Source organism: Ahaetulla prasina, chromosome 5, assembly GCF_028640845.1.
Source record: "Ahaetulla prasina isolate Xishuangbanna chromosome 5, ASM2864084v1, whole genome shotgun sequence".
Lineage (NCBI taxonomy): Eukaryota > Metazoa > Chordata > Lepidosauria > Squamata > Colubridae > Ahaetulla > Ahaetulla prasina.
Window position 1 is genome coordinate 57,637,688 of NC_080543.1, and position 17,374 is coordinate 57,655,061.

Genomic DNA, 17,374 nt, shown 5'->3' on the forward strand with positions numbered 1-17,374 from the left:
ATATACTAATGTGAGCAAATACATTAAGTGTGTTAAGTTTTGATTGTTAACAAACTATCTCCACTCTGAAAAATCTGACCTCCCCTCTTATTGTATGCCAGCTCTTTAAAAAAAAGTTGCTAACATATCATTTTGTCATTAATTGTTGAATAATTTAACATTATTCTGAGTTTAAGGTATTGTTGCATTATTCCTTTTCAATGGACATATTCCACAAATAATTTGGGAAAGGGAGTCCACAAAAAAATCCCTGCATCATCTTAGTCTTGAATTAGCTGAGGAAAGGTTTTCTCTTTTTTTCCCCATTCAGAATATAAGCTAATCAATTTTCTGATTACAATGTGGAAAGAGATTGAAAATTGAGAACTACTGGATTTTCAAAATAAATTCCTACCACACTTTTGTCATGAAGTTCTAGTCTACAGTGCAAAAGGAAATGATCAGTCTACTGGGGGTTATTATATCAAATGTTATTTCACTTTTTTTCTAGATACAAGCTATTTGTGTGTCGATGCTGGATTCAAATGTTCTTGTACAAAGAAACACTTTGGAAGTGGTTCTCTTCTTTTTCCCATTATATTCTTCTTTGGTAAGCAAATTATTTTTATTCAATTATTCTTGGCTTCCAAAGGTGCTTTTCAAAAGGCAATTGGACTTTCTTGGGTTTTTTCTTTGCTTCTATAAATACGCACTGTGATTCAGGTGACCTTGAGGGTACAGATAAATCTCCAAGTAGCCTCAGAGTGCTAATGATAACCTTCAGAGTGTTAATGATCAGGTGATTGCAAAGAATATAAATTCTTCTATTCCCTACCATTCAGTCAGAACTGAAGAAGCTTTTTGGATGAGAAGTGAAATGTTTTCAAGGGGAAAAAAAAACAAGAAAGTTCAGTTGCTTTTTGAAAAGCACCTTTGGGACAACCATGACCTGGATGATTGAATATTTATCTCAGTACATATTTCCCTTTGTTTACAAAATATCATGGAAGATTCCTGGTAAGGTTACTCCAAAGTATATTTGTGTTCAATAACTAGGTGTTTACTATTTAAGACAAATCAAGGTATCAAGAACATATATTTGGAGAGACTTCAATTTAACAAATCATCAGGTTTTGGTGATATCCACTTGAGATAGTCTTGATTCATTGTTATGTCCAAGTCAACAATGAAGGTAGCATTTCTCCAAAGCCCAATTGAGAAAAATAATAGAGAGAGAGAGGAATCTACTGACTGGCTAGCTATTGTGAAAAACAATGGATTAAAATGAATCTTGGCCCAATCTAACAAGGTAGCTTTTATTCTAATGAATAATTTTGTTTGGTTCTCATTTTCCAACCCGCCATCCCCACACAAAATGAAAAATGTATTATTTTTAATAATACATATCTTATTGTTTTAATCCATTTATTTTAACAACTTTTATATTTCTAAACTGTTTCAAGATGTGGCTTCATGGGAAGCAATATAGCAATATATTGTAAAAAATCAATAGTAACATATTGCAAAAAATCAATAGCTTAATGGGGGCAGGTACAAAACAATAGATTATAGGCAACCTACTACTGTCTAATACGATTCTCAGACATTTCTTTACATATTGTGAATTATGTACAGTATTGGAGTATGAATTGTGTGAATGATAATATTCTTAATGTTGCTGGTATTGTGTGGTTTTCTTCTGCATTTTCTGCTGTGCTTTAGTTTTTGTTAAAAGACATGCTTTCAGCTGACTTGTTGATTCTTTGTTTAGGACCCAAATGAGAGTGCTATTCCACTGCATAGGTCTGATGTGGTTCATCTTCTGTCAGCAGCTGCACAAACTCTCTTAAGAAGAGATATGTCACTAAACAGAAGGCTATATTCATGGTTGCTAGGTATGGTACCACATATAATTGTTATTATTTTTGCATTCTTTAATTATTCTGAATTATTTTTCAGAATAAGGTAGGGGTTGAGATATTAAATCTCAAATAGTGGTACAGTAATCTAAGTTATATACTTACAAAGAAATATCTGTTACTCTCTCTCCTCAAAATACTTCACTGGAAGGGAAGTATCATGTGCATATCAAATGCATATCAAATGCAACAGAGCTATGTTGAAGATAACTGATGCAATCCTAATGGCAAGAAATAGCAGTGGAGCAATAGGAAAAGAAATGTTCATCTTTTGCTGTGATTTTGTTTTATTAATTAAAACTATAATGCTATATGTACTTTTTGTCTTGTTACAATTATCTTTTTTTAAGGTTCTGATATCAAGGGAAGGGCTTCTGTACCAGAGTCATCTATTAATGCATCCTTAGAAGATTATGCCCACAGTTTTTTTGAAAAATACTCCAAAGAACTTTTAGTAGAGGTAGGTCCATATTATACTCTTTAAAGGATTACTTCATTAAGTGATGACAGTTTAATATTAGATTAATAAATTGTTGCTACTGGTTCTGGCTACTATTATATAATACCAGCTTTTAGAATCTTACATGAAAAAGTGAAAATTTAGACACTTGGCAACTGACTCGTATTTATGATAGTTGCAGTATCCCAGGGTCATGTGATTACCTTTCGTGACCTTCTGACAAGCAAAGTCAATGGGGAAGCCAGATTCACTTAACAATCATGTTACTAACTTAACAACTGCAGTGGTTCACTTAACAACTATGGCATGAAAGGTAGTAAAATGGGACAAAATTAACTTAACAAATGTCTCACTTAGTAACTGAAAGGTTGGGCTTAATTGTGATTGTAAGTTAAGGACTACCTGTATAGTGGAATAGTGTTTGAAAAAGCAAGATCAAAGTGATGAGAAATCTGGAAAGTAGGAGTAAAAGTATCTTCAGTTGATTTTCTGATATGGGCTGAATTAACTGCAATTGTCCTTTTTTCTTCCTAAAATTTTAGTTCAGTTCAGTTCAAATGAAGTGCTTTTCCTTCTCCTACAGGAGTGCTGCATTATTACTTTAGCCATGTGTCATTTTAAGAATAGTGTTGAATTTTTCAAATTATTTTTTTGGATTTTTAATAATAAAAATTACTAATAAAAAATTAGCTAAAATTATTTAAAAGGCAGAGAACAACTAATTTGCACAGTGGTCAGTGTTTTTTTCTTTGATTAATAGGGTTTAATTAAAATACTACATCAGAAATTTTCAGAATCTGACTTGGAAGAACAGCACCATGCATATTTGAAGCCATTCCGCATTCTCATAAGCCTACTTGACAAGCCTGAAATAGGTAAGAGAAAGAGATACTTTTCTTCAAGAACTAAATGTGCTAAATCACACTATGGACAAACATAGGTTTCTACTGAAAAGAATTTGATAGTTTATTACTTGACATAAATGCTGCTCAATCGTTTTAAGTTAACATTATCTAAATACAATGTTCTTCAGTATTTCTTAAATTCATTTGAATACAGCATGGAAAGAATACTATTTGTTGTTGTTGTTAGTTGCAAAGTCATATCCGACCCATCGCAACCCCGTGGACAACGTTCCTCCAGGCCTGTCTATCCTCTACCATCCTCTGGAGTCCATTTAAGCTCACGCCTACTGCTTCAGTGACTCCATCCAGCCACCTCAATCTCAGTCGTCCCTTCTTCTTTTGCCCTCAATCTTTCCCAGCATTAGGCTCTTCTCCAGTGAGTCCTTCCTTCCCATTAGGTGGCCAAAGTATTTCACTTTCATCTTCAGGATCTGGCCTTCTAAAGGGTTGGTCTCCTCTATGACTTGACTTGTTTGTTTGCCTTGCGGTCCAAGGGACTCGCAAGAGTCTTCTCCAGCACCAGAGTTCAAAGGCCTCAATTCTTTGGCACTCAGCCTCTCTTATGGTCCAACCTTCACAGCCATACATTGCAACTGGGAAAACCATAGCCTTGACTATACGCACTTTTGTTGGCAGGGTGATGTCTCTGCTTTTTAGAAAGCTGTCTGGATTTGCCATAGTTTTCCTCCCCAGGAGCAAGTGTCTTTTAATTTCTTGGCTGCAGTCCCCATCTGCGGTAAAATACTATACATCTCTCCAAAGCTTGTTTTCTGATATTCCTCTCTTCATTCAGAGACATAACATATTCTATCTTACTTAATTACTGCTAGGTATCTGTCATTGTTTGAGAAAATGGTTTAGGCTAGGGGTTCCCAACCCCTGGATCATGGCCCCACTACTAGGCGGTGCAAGCAGTGGCCGAGCATGTGTGCGTGCGCAGCTCCACTTACTCAAGCAGTGGGTGCTCATGCACAAAGCTCCATTTGCATGAGTGGCAGGAGCTCATACACAAATGGAGTTGCATGCACTCACACACATGCCTGCTGCTTACACAGAATCATCCCTCTCCCCCCTGCTGCCAGTCCACCAAGCCAGGAAGGTTGGGAACCACTGGTTTAGGCCTAGGATCTTTCCAGTTGTTTAATTAAGAGAATATAGACTATTTTCTTGGTCTAAGAACAGACATAACAAATGAAAAAGTACATAGAAACCAGAAGTCTGATATTAAATTTCCTTCATGAAAGCATAAAAAACGAACACTTGCATAATTCAATTGATGTATCAACTGAAGCTGCTGCTTCTGCAAAATAAATATAGTTAACATAAAACTGATATATGTGGAATATTGAGATTCTGTTCTAATCACATTGCTAATCATATATGTGAAATCCTAACAATGCTCTTAAAATTTACTGTATGTAATAATACACTGAACTGCAAAGAAGTTGTTGTATCAATATAACTTTATAGTAAGATTATTCACATGTGTTAATAAGTCTTTAAATATTGGATTCCTTTATATTTCCCTTATTGTAGGCCCACTAGTCATTGCGGACTTGTTTCTTGAAGTGATCAGAGCATTCTATAGATATTGCAAGGAAACATTGGGTTCTGATCTTAAACTTAGTTATAGTCAAACTGGGAATGTCCTTACAAGGTATAGTTCGTTTTCTGTTTACTTAAGTAGCTAAATAAATAAATTATACATCGCTTATGTTTTTCTGGTTGCTGGATACTGCTGCTAAATTTCTGATCACAATTACATATTTTCATGTATCCAGTTCTTCAAAACATGCCTTGAAAGTAATTTGAGCATTTTGCAAGCTAAAGTAATGTCCTGTTTCTACTGTTAAAGGAGATTTTCTATGGGGGTCTCTGCTAAATCAGTAGTTGCAAAAGTCTATCAGAAATATGAATTTGTCTATGTTAACACAAAGCCAATTTGTTAGAGTGGCTAAAGGCATTGGAGTAGAAACTGGGAGACTGTGAATTCTAATTCTGCTCAGTCATAAAGTCAGCTAGGTGATTTGGAACCAGTCACTCTCTCTCAGTTCAAAGAAGAAAACAGTAGTAAATGATTGCTAAACATGTTACCAAACTGATTGGTTTTGTCCATGAAGTCTCAAAGAACCAATACTGACTTGAGGGCAAAAAAAGTAATAATGGCTTAACAAGTTCATCTGGACAAGTTCATCCATAAAGCTGTTACGGCTACTGCTACTGCACATGCTTAAAGCAATTTAATCGAAACTGAGTGTATCCCCAGTAATCTTAATACATTGAGATTCTTTAATATCCTGGAAAAATGCTACAGAATTAGCAGTTAAAATGTCTATGGAGATTCTTAGTCATGGTTGTCCCAAAGGTGCTTTTCCAAGAGGCAATGGAACTTTCAGAAAGTCCCATTGCTTCATGAAAAAACAGCTTTGGGACTATCAGTTAAAATGAAATCCCATAATACTGCTTGAATGTAAAAGAATGTTGGAAACACCGCTCTTTTATGTTGGAAAAGAGCGGTGCTAAACTTGTCCCATCCTATAACTCAGACTTAAATTTCAGGACAGGTATGAACTTAAGTTTTCAGTTTCATTTCTGAATACCTAGTTACACGTTTTGTACCATCACCTTAAAATATGTTTGTTTATTATTAACATAATATTCCTTACTTTAAAAATATATTTCCTCTACATATGTTTACTAAATACTGTTGATTCTCTTTTTAGTGCAATAAAAGAAAACAGGAATGCATCTGAGATTGTTAAAACAGCTAACATGTTGATCACATCCTTAAACACAGATTTTCTGTGGGATTACATGACTGGTTGCATTGAGGACTGCTTAAGGTAGTTACAGAACTTGTATTTTTGCTTTGGAGATAAGAGAACAATATGGGAACAGTAATAATTTATCTTAAATTCAGAATACAAATACCATGCAGTATCACTGCTTTGCAAGCCACATTGACTTCCAATAAATTTCAGAGTACCATCTCAGGCAACTACCTTTGCAACTTAATCTTTGTTGCTCATCTCTGCACCCTTTCTAAACTTTCAACATATTTTTAATATCATGGTAATCAAAACTGGACAAAGCATTCCAATTGTAGTCTTATCTGTGCAGGATAAAGTAGTACCAACCTTGATATTATCTGTTGATGCAGCCTAGAACATCATGGTGATACAGCATTGGGGGGGGCGGTTGGCAGTTGCACCACACTACTGGTACTCCTAGATCCCTATCATACTTACTGCTGTCTCACCACTGAATTGCACAGTGTACAAGCCAGTCAAGATCCTTCTGAACCTTGAGCCTATCTTCTAAAGCAGAGGTCCTCAACCCCTGGTTTGCAGACTAATACTAGATCACGGCCCATTGGGAATCAGGCAATGCAAACAAGAGTTCACATGTGAAACTATCACCTGCCCCTGCCATTCCACTGGCGCTGCCAGTCTGCAGAGCCAGAAACATTGGGAATCACTGTTCTAAAGTGCTGGCTATTCCTCCCAGATTAGTATCACCTGCAAATTTGATGAATTCCCCTTCTACCCAAAATCTAAATCTTTTATGAAGATGTTTATGAGTACTGGCTAAGATAGAACTGCATGCTTCCCTCCATGTAGAATTAGTTACATTCAGGACTTCATGCTGAGTGTGGTCAGTCAGCCAGTTACAGTTGGTGACATTTTCCGCATTATTGTGAAACGTATCCCATCCCTTCCAGAAGCCCCTCATGTAAGTATTGTAGACCATAGTCTGGGATTCCAAAGTTCTCTCAGTGACACCATCTGTGGTTTACTTCAAAAGTTCTGTGTTCCCTCGTTGGATGCCTATTTCTTGGGAGTAGAAGAAAATACCACCTGTGGCCCCATCTCTGGCTTTTTTTCCCCTCTGGAATTGGTATCCTTGATGATGTCTCCTCTTCAGGTGTCTGCACATTTTTCCCAAGGGAGAGGCTATGAAATTGATCGTTTAGGTCTAGTAGGGCTAGACTGGACTGAGTTTGAGGTTTTTTTCCCTTCTGTGAATGACAATTTGTCATTGGTCTCTCCGTAAAGGTTCATTTTCTGTTTTAGTTAATTGTTCCTTATTATGTTCAGTTTCAATACAATCTTCAACCTTTGGTTGGAGTTTCTCATTTTGTTGATTGAGAGGGGGGGGAGGGGGGGAGGAAGTTTTTGATGTTCCCGGCAAAATTCCCACAAGGAAGCTCAATGGGTAAGGCAACAGAAGTTGCTCCTGTACCCACTGTGTTTTTGCCCACCCAGGGTCATTATTTTCTGTTTATATAAGTAAATATCTATGAAACAATGACCCAACAGAGCATAGGTTACCTAATATCTACTAAAATATGCTTTCTACTATGTTTTAGAAAATACAGTGATTGATTTGAGAAACAAAAGAATAATATCTAGAGAAGTTGGGTTTTTAAAAATGTCTTTGGAAGAACCACATAAACAGTTCAATGTATGTTTTAAGTGCTACTGCTTTTAATTGCATTTCTATTGAAAATTGCACTATGACCAAACTTGAATGAAAGGCTTTTTTAAAAAAAAGGCATCCTTTTTTTTCAGCGACAAAAATAAATCCACACAGACACAACTGCTAACTAATGGTGCAACAATTTCGGAAATCTGCACACTAACAGTATTTCTTCTAGATGTGATACCATTGGTAAGTCAAAATGTTTAATTTTGTCTCTTAAGCCATTTATGTGAATTATTTCCTCAATATGTATAGAGCTGTTCTACTTGCCAAAGGAAGTCTTTATGCAGGGGTATAGTTCCACTGGAGCTATTTAGTTATTTTTTGACATAATATATTTCTATGCTATGTTAACTTATAAAAACATTTCGTGTCTTTCTACAAAACAAGTAGCAATCAGCAAAAAGGAATAAAACTAAAAACAATTCAGCTAATCAACTAATAACATAAAACTTGAGATAAGAAAGACCACTTGCAGCTGAAATTTATTCTAGTTTGTAGAATTGGTTTTCACTATGCTAACATTCTGCTTCAATTTTATAGCATTTCTAAATCGAATAATCTTTAGGAATGTGGACAGAAATTATTATAATTCATAATTTCATTTGTTGACTTACACTGTTTTAATCATAGTTACTAATATTAATTATTTAATAGCAATTTTTTGGCCTTTTGAAACAGTATATTCAGTTATTCATAATTAATGACAGGAAAAATGGCAGAATATACCCTCCATGACATCTATAAACCCTTTGTTTATTGATATGTACTTTATTCTTATTTTTTCCTACTGCATCTTACTGTTTTTATATATATTCAATAAAAAAGAGAAAAATATAAAAAGAAAAAATCTTATTTTCATTAGCCAAACAAGTGGGATTTTGCAAGCAGGAATAACTAGAAGGACTTTTGAAGGTCTTAATATTCAGATAAACTCATGGGGAGACAGCCAAAACCTATGTGTATTGGCTTATGTATTTCTTTAAAATATACAGTAAAGCCGATACATTGAATTTAATTCCACAATAATGAATGCCTAGTAATGACTCTTGCATTGTTGCTATAATATGATAATACTGTGCCAAGGTTACTTCCCAACTATTAACCAATTGAAGAACAGTCTTCCACAGGATCCCAAAACATCATATTATGTTAGGACTCAGCAAGGTCTGACTGGCTTCAGAGCACTCACAACTAACAATTACACAGTTGTTACTTTTTTTGCCAATACTAAAGTGCTGCCAGATCTACTGAGCTGATGCAGTCCCACTCTCAAGGCTTGACTTTATTTTCTCATTTTATTTTGATTTAATATCAAGTCTTTTTAAAGTGCTTTTTAAACCACCTTGTTTTTGTAGGAACTTTATTCTGAAGTACAGTCTCTGTATCTGCCACAAATGCTTAGCTGTATGGTGCAAAGTCTTCTTGAAAACATGGAAGTATTAAGTTTATCAGAGCTCACATACGTGTTAAGAACATGCTTTAAAGTGCTTAGTAAAGTGCAAATGCCATCTGCCTACCTGAGTACTGAAACTGGAAGCTCAGACTCTGTAAGTATTAATGTTTTTCTGATCCATTTTTGTATAAGTTTAAGTTAAGTGTACTTTATAGTCATTGCACCTCATACAACAAAATTAAATGCCATCTTCATTGTACATTGTAACTATAAAAATAAAACACAAACACAAATCCTTCCCATTCTATATAATTGAATTGAAAACCTGATATTGCATTAGTATTACACTATACAGTAGAATTCAATATAGTTACTGCCTTGGGATAGAAGCTGTTTTTCAGTTATTATCCTGTACCATCTGCCAGTGGTAAAAGTTCAAAAAAAAGGTTGCCCAAGATGAGATGGATCTTTAAGAATCTTTTGAACTTTCTTAAGGCAGCAGGAGCTATAAAACTCTTCCAAAGAGGGGAGAGGGCAACCAATGATCCTCTAGGCCATTGGACCAAGTACCCAAAGTGTGTGTGCGCGAATGCACACACATGCCCAAACCCCCAAAACGCAATTTGCTCATGGTCCCTGCGCATGCGCCCCATCCCCTGCATGTGCATGCACCCCCGCTTGTGCCCCGCCCCCCACATATTCACTCGCAGACCGTATGCACCCCACCCTGCGCATGCACTCACCCTGTGCATATGCATGCCTCCCCCACACACACTCTATACATGTGCAGCAGAGACCCGATCACCAACTGGCCAGCGGGAGGCACACACACATGTGCAGCAGAGCTGAACTGGGGCGACAGCTCACATGCCCATAGAGAGGGCGCTGCATGCCACCTGTGCCACACATTCGCCATCATGGCTCTAGGCAATGATGTTAAATGCTGTCCTATCTGCCACTGTGCAATTGGCAAACCGTACACAGGTGCAGTAAGTTAAAATACTTTCTACGGTGCAGTGGTAGAAAGTCACCAGTAGTTTTTATTCAGTTGTTGTTTCCTGAGAAGTCTCAGGTAGTATAATCTGAGCTCTTTTGACCAGTGCTGCAATATGAGTGCCCCAGGTCAGGTCCTCTTAAACTTAAAACTGGCCACTTGCTCCACTCGGTCTCCATTGTTAAGCAAGGGTGGAAGTCTGATCTATTTCTTCTATAGTCCACTATACACTCCTTGGGCTTATTGGTGTTAAGGACCAAGTTATTGTCTCCACACCACGAAAGCAGCTTTATTTACTTACTAAGCCCATACCATGTATATTTGTATTTCAGAATCACCAGAGTGTTTCTGGTGGCTGCATTCTGATAGTTGGCATAAAATGAAAATTGTTCATTTAGCTGTGAGAACTATTAGTTCCCCAGAACAACATTTATTTTATAATAATACTAAAGTTCCAATACATATAGGAAATTATAATGAAGTATGGACTAAAATTGTGCTTATTTAAATACATCATAGGGAAAGATACTTAAAAAACAGGTTTTTACTTATTTCTTGGAGCAGGATATTTTTTGTTTTAAAATAATAGTTGATTCTTGTTTCTAAACTTTTGAGATTAAAAGATGTACATACTAATTTTTTTCCTAGTCTATGTTCGGATTATTGTGTTCGCATGTTTATGAACATTGGACTTCAGCAGTTCAAATCCCTAGTACAGGTCTCCTGCGTGAGCAGGAGGTTGGACTAGATGACCTCCAAGGTCCCTTCCAACTCTGTTACTGTTAAAAAAAAAAACATTGGTGCAGCTATTCATGTAATCTCAGACTATGTTTTATTAAGGTTCTTGTACTTAGGCAAATGCAATTGAACATTCTTGTATTGTGCAAAATATAAAGCATATTTGGCATCTAGTTTTACACAGCAGAAAATGCTTGTGGCTGTATTAATGAAAGTCAGATAGAAAAAGAGGCAGGACCAATTGACATTCTCAGAAGGAGAGGACCAAGTTGGACCAACTAAGCATTTGGCACCCAAGGACTGCACTTAACCTTTTGAGGTGGAAGCTGGAGTGGTGGGGTTACATCAGTGGTGAAATCCATTTTTTTTTACTACCGGTTCTGTGGGTGTGGCTTGGTGGGCATGGCAGGGGAAGGATACTGCAAAATCTCCATTCCCACCCCATTCTGGGGCTAGCCAGAGATGGTATTTGCCGGTTCTCCGAACTGCTCAAAATTTCCGCTACTAGTTCTCCAGAACCTGTCAGAACCTGCTGGATTTCATCCCTGGGTTACATCACACACGGGTGAGAATGAGTTGGAAAAAATTTGAGAGGTCCTCTTTGTTTCTTTTTTAAACATTAATAGTCCAATTTTAGGGCTCATACTATAGATTAATCTATTTTCTACTTCAAAATGACAAAAAAACAACAACACCCTCTATTCCCATATTTTGCCGGTTATGGTCCCCAGAAGCACTGAGGGCTGCAGAAAGGAATGCAAGGCCATCTGGGGCTTTGGAATTGAAGGTTGCCTGTGCAAGTTCAACTGAACACTTAAGCAAGAATTTAAATGTTAACTTTTAATACATGACTTCTAAACTCTAAAGGATATATTTATTCTTAGCTAAGGTTTTCTTTTGCTGTCATATAAAATAAATACATACTTATGTACTAAACATACTCATTGCAATATTGCAGAGTCCTGTAAAGGAAGAAAACCAGGAAATAAGTTCAGAATCCAAGGTGCTAGAAGATGAAGAAGACATTCCTTTACCTTCAATAAAATCTGAAGACAGTGGCATTGCTCTTAGTGCTTCATCTCCTGAACTGTTACAGCATTTGAGGATACCTAGGATAATCCCTGACAAAGATGATGTCTGGAAAAAGGATGGAAGCATGCAGATGACTTTGCACTATATCCAGGAACTGGTTGCCAAATTTGCCAGTAAAAATATATTTGAGATTCATTTACAGAATTCCAATAATGACAATGTTTCAAAAGTCCATGTCAGTCAAGGAAATAACAAAGAGAATAATTACCAAGTTACCATAAATATTGAGGACAAAAGGCACTCGTATGAATCCAGGCAGATAGTGGTGCCTCAGTTGAAGCGGATGCTATCAGATTTCTTCACTGTACGAGGATCACCTTTTAAACAGAAAGGTCTGAAGCTTTCCTCCCCTTCTGATGAATGTGATAACCCAAGGGATAAAGAAGAGAAAGATTGGGACCTTGATCAAGTTACATTTGATTTGGGAGCTTCACGAGAGGATTGCAGAGAGACCTTTTCAGCTCTGTGCTATCTCTTACTGGATTGCACTACATTTCCGGTCTATCTTTCTGAAGAAGAATCTGAACTATTGTATTTGTCACTCTTTCAAGTTCCTGGTAAGAAAAATATTCTCATTCTAGCATTCTGATAATTTACATCACAGAAAAATGCAAAATAAGGAGACTCTCAAGGGAAATATTTACAAATGCTAACCTAAAATCTATACATCTATAAATATAATTAAGGAGTTGAATACACATTGAATACATTGGATCCTACTATTCAGTGAAAGTATAGACTTATCTGTGGATGATATTTCTATATCTATATTGCAAAATCAATTAAGAATTGCTTAATTTAATAATTTGTTGAATAACTTAATCAGCATATTATCAGGTAAAATGCCACCACTAGTAAAATTAGACAATGCGTACCAGCTGGATTAGCATCAAAGTAAAGTTTATGAAAATTAAGAGTTATTAGTATGTTTTTCAATAATTGCAGAAATAGAGCTATTTCATATTAAGAACCACCATATATGTGTAAGCAAATAATTCAAAGAGACTAAGCATTCTTGGTAGCTTTGGAATATTGAATGCCACTAGGAAAAGAAGTATTCATAAAATTGTTGGAATAATAGGTCATCTATATGCTCTCCCAAATAGAAATACTGAGATTTAATAGTTGAATGTACACTAAAAATATTAATGCACACTAAATATAAATTTAATAAACACAATTCAATATGGGAACATCATTTTTATACTTTTCAAATCACCAGTTAATGATTGTTTGAATAATGCACCAAACTCTTTATCACTTTCATTAGGAGGCAGTGAATCCAGTTTTCCCTTGTGGCTTAAATCCTTGATGACAATATGTTGCTGTGTTAATGACTGCTACATTCAGAATTTGGCAATTTCTGTACTGCTAGAAATCATCAACCATTCCCAGTCACTGGCATTGGTTATTGAAGACAGAATTAAGCGATATAAAATTCCTGGGCAAAACCCCTTCTTTGGAAGACTACAGATGGTCACAATTCCTCCTATTGCTCCTGGAATCCTAAAGCTAGTTTCAGAAAAAACTGATTTCTATCAGGTGCTGTGCTTTTTTTCCCCCACTTAAGACATTTGTGCATATGAGACAGTGGAATATTTACAACTCATATTATTGTCATTATTATTACCTGAAGGTATCCAATAGCATTTGTTGTTACTTTCCTTACTTAAAACTAAGCCAACAAAATAATAGAGCCACTTAAGCGGGTGTGGGGATAACCGGTTAAACAAATACTCTTTCACTTCATTTTTGCCTTTAACATCATGGGAGCTCACAGGTTTAGCAAATAGTATCACATTTATAGTCGCATTACAACAGGCCTTCTCATCTTTCCTTTATTAAAAGTCTTATGAAATGATATTTTGTACAACATTTTAATCCATAATTATTCAAAACCAATGGCATAATAACAACTCTTGAGCACAAACTTGATCAGCAACCAATTCAGTAAAAAACTATAAGTACTAAGGAGCTACAATTAGGTGACTCCAGCCCAGTTTAGATTTTGTTGACATATTTTTTATTTATCCTATTCTTTTTAGATAACTGATGTAAGGTTGAAATTCAAGCTAGCACAATACATGTTGAGCCATAGTCAGTAACTAGTGGGGACAACTTTGGTAATGAAGTCAGCCTCTATTTTAGTATTCATGTTGTTGCTTATATTGTTGTAGGCTTCAATGAATTAGTCAATTGGCAATGAATATGGAGAAACGGGTTGAGTGGACACAATAGTTTTTCCTGTAACTAGTGAACAACGTGGCACTATTGTGCCAATGATAACTATATGAGAACTAAAGGCACTGTATTAGAGATTTTGAAGGAGCAGAAACAAAAATGAAAGAAAACAGTAATTTATAATAGCATGTGACAATGCCATCCAAGATAACCTACAATCAGTAATCTTTATTAAGGTAGCTAAGCATTGTAGTGATCCAGATTGAAGATAATAAGCAATTGTGAATAACCGCAATAGAAAATAAGAACATAAAGAATGTTATTAATAGCTTGTTTCTTTCCATACTAATTCTGAAAAGTTCTTGATATATCTATAGGATGTATTATATGTATTAAATATTGTAATACAATTTAATGTAGAGTTAATGAAAATTAAGACCAATATATTTTTCATTAAAATAGAGCTTTCTTTATCTTGTGTTAAATCTTCCTAAAATAGATAATTTGATTTTTTTTTTAAATTACATCAGAGAGTTGCTCAAGTGCTTTGGAATCAGCTAAACAAAGAGACACGAGAACATCATAATACCTGCGTAGAACTGTTCTACCGTCTGCATTGTCTAGCTCCATCTGCTAATATCTGTGAAGATATTATCTGTCATGCATTACTGGATCATGATAAAGTAAGGTTTTGTGTTTTGCAATCCTGTCTAAATCAACTCATCACAATTTTATTTGGGCTTCTTGAACACTATGCCAGGGTCAAACTTCAAAGTAGTTAAAATTCTCCATGACATATGAATAATTATAATTTATGTTATGTAAAATTAGAATTCAGTGTTTTGAGGTCCTTAAGTTATATACCACTATTATAGAAGATGATGCATACATAAATATAGTGCTATGTATTGGGGAAATTCCATCATAATCGTATGCATAGTTGTGGAAAACATGTGATGAACAAAACAGCATAAACATGAAAAATAATTAGAAGTTTGACATCAGAAATACAAGGATAAAGTAATTCTAGAGCATTTTAACTCCCTAGGATATTATATCACAGATCTCAAAGTAACATTTTGGAAAAAAGCACCACAGTCGAATAAGACATTGCTGAGCTCACATATCAGGCTATTTCAAAAAGTCTCAACATAATGGCTTTTTAACATACTACGTCAGGGGTGTCAAACTCAAGGCCCAAGGGCCAGATTCGGCCCTCGGGGTGCTTAGATCTGGCCCGCAGGGCCACCCTGGAAACAGCAAAGGACCGGCCCACGGTGCCTCTGCCAACAAACAGCTCCTAAGCCCTGTTTTCCCTGGCAGAGCGCTCAAGCCACCACAGGCACCCCCAACACAAGTGATGTTGAGCTTCCCCCCCACCCCCAAGGTCAAACAGAACCCTGATGTAGCCCTCAATGAAATTGACTTTGACACCCCAGTTCTACATTGTTAATTGATAAGGTACGTGTGATCTGTCTCACATATAACCTGCATCTGTATAATCAGCCTATCTTTCCCTTCCTCTCTTTCTCACATCATCATCCCAGTTTAAATCATGCATCAGTTTAACCACTCCATGTATCTGATGAAGTCAACAATAGTTCACAAAAAATTAAAATTAAACCTGTTTAAAATTGTTTACTTATAAAAATTGTTGAAAAATGAAGAAATAATCCACTCAATCATTCCTGATGCTAATAATGTTTTCTTCCTAAGCCTCACTTCTGTGATCAGCAAAGATTGAAGAAAAATTGCTAGTTTGGCTGCTGTTGTTTTAAATTTGATATTTTCTAAAAATATGTTAATTTTCATTTTAAATGTTTATGAAATTGTAAATAGTGATTTCTTTAGCTACATATAGGAAACAGCATATACAGTAAATTATAAGTATAATAAATATTATTAAGAACTGCTTCCCATATCAGCAAATTATTTCCATGTTCCTTAATTATCGTGAATGTTTGCAGGTTTGAATGGTAGAAATATGTGTGTTTATATATATACTACATTTAACTAATTTTTCTTTTATTCTGGATTTCTTTCCTGCAAGTGTATGAGACTGGAAGCACTGTTCAGATTCTCCATCATGTGGCATCTGACTAGAGAAATTCAAGGCAGCAGAACTACATCCCACAGCCGATCTTTTGATAGGTATAACTATTTTGAATTGGTATATTTTAAAAAACTTTAATGTAATCAGTATAATGGAAATAGACTACTGATATAATCTCATGCACAAGGATGTTTATTTTCATTTCATTATTACAGTATCAGGTTTTTGTATGCTGTGTTGTAGTCTTCTCAGTACATTATCATTAAAATTCTATTAATTTTTTTCTGTAGATCCCTGTTTGTTGTCCTGGATAGTCTGAATTATTCAGATGGAGCAATTAGTGCTGCAGCACAGGGTTGGTTGATACGAGCACTCTCGCTTAATGATGTTACAAGAATTCTTGAACCTGCTCTTCTCCTTTTATTACATCCCAAGACACAACGTGTCTCCCTTCACTGTATCAAGCAGAAAAACTCAGCAGGTAAGATTGTATTTAGGAAAACTCTTATTAGATCAGACCAAGATACCATCTAGCCTAGAATGTCTCTTTCCCAAGATGATCGTTCAGGTACACCTGGGAAGAATACAAACAGTAGTTCTCCTTTTGCTTCTCTCTGCCAATAACATATTTAATAAGATGTTTTCTTTGACCTAGAATTTTATTTAACAAGCACAGATAATATTATTTATAGATCTGTCCTCATGATAACTAATTTAATTCTTTTTCAAGTTATTTTAGTTTATTGGCTATTGCCATTGTTTGCTGCATAGAATGTTATAGCTTATTTTGTCTCGTAAATGTACTGAGTTCATCTTATTGGATTACCAAGTTGTATTGGAAAAGAATAATTGATCTCATTTAAATCAACTTATTATTTATAATTTTTAAAAAGGATTGCTAGTGTCACCATTAGTATTATTTTCCCAAAGAGAGCAACAAAAAAAAACACCTTTAATTTTCTTGAAATGAAAACGCTGCAAGTCCTTAATAATAAGCTCCACCCTATAAAATAATTCAAAAAGTTATAATTACACATTTCAGATTTGACAAAGTAACTGTGTATGTGTGTGTACACAGTATATATGAAAAGCATTATGATAGTGGTAATTCTGTTTTCAGTCTCTGTCCTCCTTAGCATGGTATTTTCCTTTTGCATTGCTGCTATATGAGTGTT

The 17,374-nt window shown here is 35.5% G+C and overlaps 1 protein-coding gene across 4 annotated transcripts in view; it reads left to right on the forward strand.

The window, feature by feature from the left end:
• The window catches only part of DOP1B (DOP1 leucine zipper like protein B), a 51,098-nt gene that overhangs the window by 13,800 nt on the left and 19,924 nt on the right, over positions 1-17,374 (forward strand). For all 4 annotated transcript variants that reach the window (XM_058186864.1, XM_058186866.1, XM_058186865.1 and 1 more), the window contains exons 6-18: positions 491-589; positions 1,751-1,874; positions 2,249-2,358; positions 3,119-3,233; positions 4,800-4,920; positions 5,987-6,106; positions 7,835-7,934; positions 9,104-9,295; positions 11,832-12,522; positions 13,236-13,507; positions 14,677-14,829; positions 16,197-16,297; positions 16,490-16,680. In XM_058186864.1, coding sequence (XP_058042847.1) covers positions 491-589; positions 1,751-1,874; positions 2,249-2,358; positions 3,119-3,233; positions 4,800-4,920; positions 5,987-6,106; positions 7,835-7,934; positions 9,104-9,295; positions 11,832-12,522; positions 13,236-13,507; positions 14,677-14,829; positions 16,197-16,297; positions 16,490-16,680 — 2,389 coding nt within the window. The remainder of the gene's footprint in view (positions 1-490; positions 590-1,750; positions 1,875-2,248; positions 2,359-3,118; positions 3,234-4,799; positions 4,921-5,986; positions 6,107-7,834; positions 7,935-9,103; positions 9,296-11,831; positions 12,523-13,235; positions 13,508-14,676; positions 14,830-16,196; positions 16,298-16,489; positions 16,681-17,374) is intronic.